Below are 5633 nucleotides of genomic sequence, written 5' to 3'. Positions count from 1 at the left end.
TTTTCCTTCTCTTGTGTTTCCTGCCTAGAGAAGTTCCTTTAGCATTTGTTGTAAACCTGGTTTGGTGGTGCTGAATTCTCTTAGCTTTTGCTTGTCTGTAAAGGTTTTAATTTCTCCGTCGAATCTGAATGAGATCCTTGCTGTATAGAGTAATCTTGGTTGTAGGTTTTTCCTTTCATCACTTTAAATATGTCCTGACACTCCCTTCTGGCTTTCTGAGTTTCTGCTGAAAGATCAGGTGTTAACCTTATGGGGATTCCCTTGTATGTTATTTGTTGGTTTTCCCTTGCTGCTTTTAATGTTTTTTCTTTGTGTTTAACTTTTGATAGTTTGATTAATATGTGTCTTGGCATGTTTCTCCTTGGAATTATTTTCTATAGGACTCTTTGTGCTTCCTGGACTTGATTGGCTATTTCCTTTCCCATGTTAGGGAAGTTTTCAACTATAATCTCTTCAAATATTTTCTCAGTCCCTTTCTTTTTCTCTTCTTCTTCTGGGACCCCTATAATTCAAATGTTGTTGCATTTAATGTTGTCCCAGAGGTCTCTGAGACTGTCCTCAATTCTTTTCATTCTTTTTTCTTTATTCTGCTCTGCGGTAGTTATTTCCACTATTTTATCTTCCAGGTCACTTATCCGTTCTTCTGCCTCAGTTATTGTGCTATTGATTCCTTCTAGAGAATTTTTAATTTCATTTATTGTGTTGTTCATCACTGCTTGTTTGCTCTTTGGTTCTTCTAAATCCTTGTTAAACAATCCTTGTATTTTCTCCATTCTATTTCCAAGATTTTGGATCATCTTAACTATTATTACTCTGAATTCTTTTTCAGGTAGACTGCCTATTTCCCTTTCATTTTTTTGGTCAGGTGGGTTTTTTCCTTGCTCCTTCATCTGCTGTGTATTTCTCTGTCTTCTCATTTTGCTTAACTTACTGTGTTTGGGGTCTCCTTTTCACGGGCTGCAGGTTTGTAGTTCCCGTTGTTTTTGGTGTCTGTCCCCAGTGGCTAAGGTTGGTTCAGTGGGTTGTGTAGGCTTCCTGGTGGAGGGGACTGGTGCCTGTGTTCTGGTGGATGAGCCTGGATCTTGTCTTTCTGGTGGGCAGGACTGCATCTGGTGGTGTGTTTTGGGGTGTTTGTGACCTTATTATGATTTTAGGCAGCCTCTCTGCTAATGGGTGGGGTTGTGTTCCTCTCTTGCTAGTTATTTGGTATAGGGTGTCCAGCACTTGAGGTTGCTGGTCATCGAGTTGGGCTGGGTCTTGGTGTTGAGACGGAGATCTCTGGGAGAGCTTTCGCCATTTGATATTACGTGGGGCCAGGAAGTCTCTGGTGGACCAATGTCCTGAACTTGGCTCTCTCACCTCAGAGGTTCAGGCCAGACACCTGGCCGGAGCACCAAGACCCTGTTAGCCACGCGGCAGCTGTGCAAACCTGGGCAGCCTATTTTATTCTCCAGGCCTCAGTTTCTCCATCTCCAAACTCTGGAACTCCACACTCCAGAGGCCCTCCTTTCAACGTGCTGCTTCTCCCCTTCTGTGCAGGTCCTAAGCCCCTGCCCAACTTTTGAATCAACTGAGAATTAAGAAAAATAGTGTGAGCAGAAGGTATTACAGTTACCTGTTGGTGTATAACAGCACACCCCGAAATTTGTGGTTTAAAGTGAGTTATGATTATGTCTCATGATTCTGTGGTTGACAAGGCTCAGCTGGGTGGGTCTTGCTTGGGGTCTCTCATGTGGTTCAAGTCAGATGCTGGCTGGGGCTACATTCATGTGAAGGCTTAGCTGGAAAGCACACCTAAGATACCTATTCATATAGCTTGTAGTGTGTGCTGACTGTGCCTGGGGATCTCATCTGGTATTATCAGCCGGAACACCTATGCATGGCCTCCCCATGTGGCTTGGGGTTCTTACAGTGTGGTGGCTGGTTTTGAGAAGGACAGTTCCAACAGCAAGCATTCTAAGAGACAGGAAGAGCAAGCTGCCAGGCCAGTTAAGGACTACATCTAGGACTACCATAGCGTCACTTCTGTCATATTCTATTGGTCATAAAAAGCAGCCACAGGGCCCATCTAGATTCAGTGAGATGGAGAAATAAGCTCCACCTCTTTTTTTTTTTTTTTTTTTTTCCACTTGGCTTGGCTTGCGGGATCTTAGTTCCCCAACCGGGGATTGAACCCGGGCCCCCTGCAGTGGACGTGTGGAGTTCTAACCACCGGACCGCCAGGGAAGTCCCAGATCTATTTTTGACAGATGCTGCTGCCTGCCGGGAGGATGTGTCTGGAGTCTGGAATCTTCCGCTGGATATATATATATGTATATATATATATAGGCATGCTCACTTTTCCCCTCTTCCTGGGTCAAGGCCACCTCTGCGTTGTGCAGGGAAAAGGGGCAAGTTGACAAGGACGGCAATGTCCAGTCCCTGCTCTGAGGCCTCCAAGCCCCTCTGGGGGCGGGGCGCACCCCTCTGCCCCACTGCCAGCAGCATCTCTGCCTCCCTGGAGGCCTCTCGGGGCTCCTTCCAGCTGCAAAGCCCGAGACTAGCTCCCTCTCGGGAGAGAGACTGGGTGGGTTCCGGAGGGCTGTACGTGGGCCTCTCACTGCTGTGGCCTCTCCCATTGCGGAGCGCAGGCTCAGCGGCCATGGCTCATGGGCCCAGCTGTTCCGCGGCATGTGGGATCCTCCCGTACCGGGGCATGAACCCATGTCCCCTCCATCGGCAGGCAGACTCTCAACCATTGCTCCACCAGGGAAGCCCGTAAACTCCACCTCTTGATAGGGGAGTAGAGGTTCACCTTGCAGAAGAGCATATGGGAGGGGGCGATGTCACTGTGGCAGTCTTTGGAAAATGGAATCTGCCACACAGAGGCATATGCATGCTGTAATCTCTATTTCTGATAAAGTCTTATATTAATAATGTGGCTTGTAGATTGTAAAATGTTAAAACTGCTATGGAAAACAATATGAATTTTCCTCAAAAAATTAAAAATAGAAATACCATATGATCCAGGAATCCCACTTCTGGGTATAAATCCAAAATAAATGAAAGCAGGACCTTAAAGAGATGTTTGTATACTTATGTTCATAGCACCACTATTCACAATAGCCACGGTGGAAATAACCCAAATGTCCATTAACAGATGAATGGATAAACAAAGTGTGGTATGTACATACAGTGGAATATTATTCAGCCTTAAAAAGGAAGGAAATCCTGTCAGATACTACAGCATGGATGAACCTTGAGGACATGCTAAGTAAAATAAACCAGTCACAAAAAGAGAGATGCTGTATGATTTCACTTACTTGAGGTACCTAGAATAGTCAAATTCATAAAGACAGCAAGTAGAATGGTGGTTACCAAGGGCTGGTGGGAGGGGACAAAAAAGAGTTGTTGTTTAATGGGTATAGAGTTTCAGATTTGCAAGACGAAAAAGTTCTGGAGATCTGTTTCACAACAATGTGAATATACTTAACACTACTGAACTGTACACTTAAAAATGGTTACGATGGTAAATTTTACATTATGTGTTTTTTACCACAGTAAAAAAAATCACTATAAATTTTAAAATGTGGCTTATATATTTTAACTGTGGCTTATATATGGAGGAAATCATGTAGTTAATGCTGAACAGAATGAGTCAAACTTACCCACCTGGTCACCAGCAACCCACCCAGTCACCAGCAGTGCCAGACCACTGCATGCCTCCCCTATGGGAGAATATGCCCCCTTTGATATAGAAAGCAGACAAGAAATAGGCAGAACAACTTGTTCTGTTTTACCTTCTGCCTTGGAGGGGAGTGAGAGGGGATGGAGAGAGGCCAAGGGCTCTCTCCACATAGCAGTCAATATTTTGAATGAAGAAGAGACATTCCCTCACTAAAATCAATTTTTGTTCTAAGGTTGTCTTAATTATTATTGGGTAATAAACACATTATTGAATTTTTCATCTATTTCTTCCCCACTCACCCTGATTTTAATGGGAATTTTAATTTGACTTTGAAAATTAAATTTTAAGTATAATGGCCTACATAAATCCAAATACTTACTTTGACAGTTTTACACTTTGACATTTCTAATACTTTAGACGCTCCAGTTTAGCCCAGGAGTACAGGAAGCAACTTCAGATGCAAATGTGCTCCCAACAGCAGGCCCGTGAAGCAGAGAAGGAGGAGGAACGCCGAGAGTTTGAAGCAGGGATGACAGCAGAGAAGAATTTCCAGGACAAGATCCAGGAGATCCTGTCCACCCATCAAGTGCTGCCCCAAAATATTCATCCCATGCGGAGAGCATGCCCTAATAAGCTTCCACCATAGTTTCATAAACATCAACCTAGTTTTTCTCAGTCTTTTACTATTTTAAACTATAGCATGTTTGTATATCCCTTTTAACTCATGGATAAACTGTTCTTTTATACTCTGAGTTTGCATAATTATATGCCACGAAATTTTCTTCTTACAAATTAAACTGTTTCTTTTTGAGATTTCATAGACTGACAAATCTGAATGGTCTACTTCCTATCACATAGTAATTTTCCTTATTTATCTCCATGCCTCCCTTTCTTGTTCATTTATTAATAGCTTCACTTTCTTCCATCCATCTGCCAATATGCCCATTTCCTCTTGCCTCCTTTCTCTTCTCTCTCACAGACATAATTCACAATATTAGCAGGGCATTTTTGCAGGCAGAGCTGGGACTATCAGCCACTTTCATTAACCCACTTATTCAGTCATTAAACAAATGTTTACTGAGTGCCTTTCATGTGCCAGCACCATTCTGGATCCTGAGACTTCAGCAAGAACAAAGCAAACCCCTTGCTCTCATGGAGATTACATCCTAGTGGAGGAAACCAGGTAAGTGTTAAGTGCTATAGGCAAGAAGTGGCAGGAGTGCTATTTTATTTTATATGTGATAGTCAGAATAGATCTCTTTGAGCAGCTGATATTTGAATGAACCAGCCATGTGGCTATCTGGGGGGAAAACATCCCAGGAAGAAGAAAGAGCCAGTGCAAGGGCCTTGGGGCAGAAGTCTGCTTAGTGCATATGAGGCATTGCATTTGTGCTGGAGTAGAGTGAGGAGAGAGTGGTAGAAGACTAATTGGAAAGGTAGTGGGGGCCAGATGATGTAAGACCTTGGAACCAGGGTAAAGACTGGCTTTTACTTCTATAGGAAGCTGTTATAGGGTTTTGAGCAGAGGAGCAATGTGATACGATGTAAGAGGGTTGCTGGCTACCATGTAGAGAATAGACTTCAAGGAGACAAGAAACAAGGATTCAGTTAAGAAGTGATCAGAATATCCCAGGTTAGGGGTGATGGTAGTGTGGTAGTCAGCCGCCAAGGTGACCCCTAATAATTCTCGATGTAGAGAATGTACACACAGAAGTATGTGTTTATGCCCTTGTATAGTCCCCTTCCACCCTGAATCTTGGGCACTATGTAAAATGTGTGCATTTACTGGTTAAAAAAAAAAGGTAGAAAGAAATCGACATGTTCATATTCCTAAAGTTCAGCATTATAATTATTTTCACTTCTTTGAAAAGTTCCCTCCAAGGCTTTTTTTATATGGATACTCATTTTTCTTTTTTTAACATCTTTATTGGAGTATAATTGCTTTACAATGATGTGTTAGTTTCTG

General features: G+C 43.0%; 1 protein-coding gene across 3 annotated transcripts in view; it reads left to right on the top strand.

The window, feature by feature from the left end:
• Nucleotides 1–4830, top strand: part of CFAP53 (cilia and flagella associated protein 53) — a 77474-nt gene extending 72644 nt beyond the window's left edge. For 2 of the 3 annotated variants that reach the window (XM_028480141.2, XM_028480140.2), the window contains one exon: nucleotides 4085–4828. In XM_028480141.2, coding sequence (XP_028335942.1) covers nucleotides 4085–4313 — 229 coding nt within the window. In that variant the 3' untranslated portion in view covers nucleotides 4314–4828. Of the gene's footprint in view, nucleotides 1–4084 lie in introns of all 3 variants that reach the window. The other variant, XM_024132193.3, reaches the window with a different exon arrangement.
• Nucleotides 4831–5633: the final 803 nt, after the last annotated feature.

Source organism: Physeter macrocephalus, chromosome 19, assembly GCF_002837175.3.
Source record: "Physeter macrocephalus isolate SW-GA chromosome 19, ASM283717v5, whole genome shotgun sequence".
In the NCBI taxonomy this organism is placed as follows: Eukaryota; Metazoa; Chordata; class Mammalia; order Artiodactyla; family Physeteridae; genus Physeter; species Physeter macrocephalus.
Note: the sequence above shows the minus strand (reverse complement) of the source record. Positions and strands in the feature narration are given on the sequence as shown.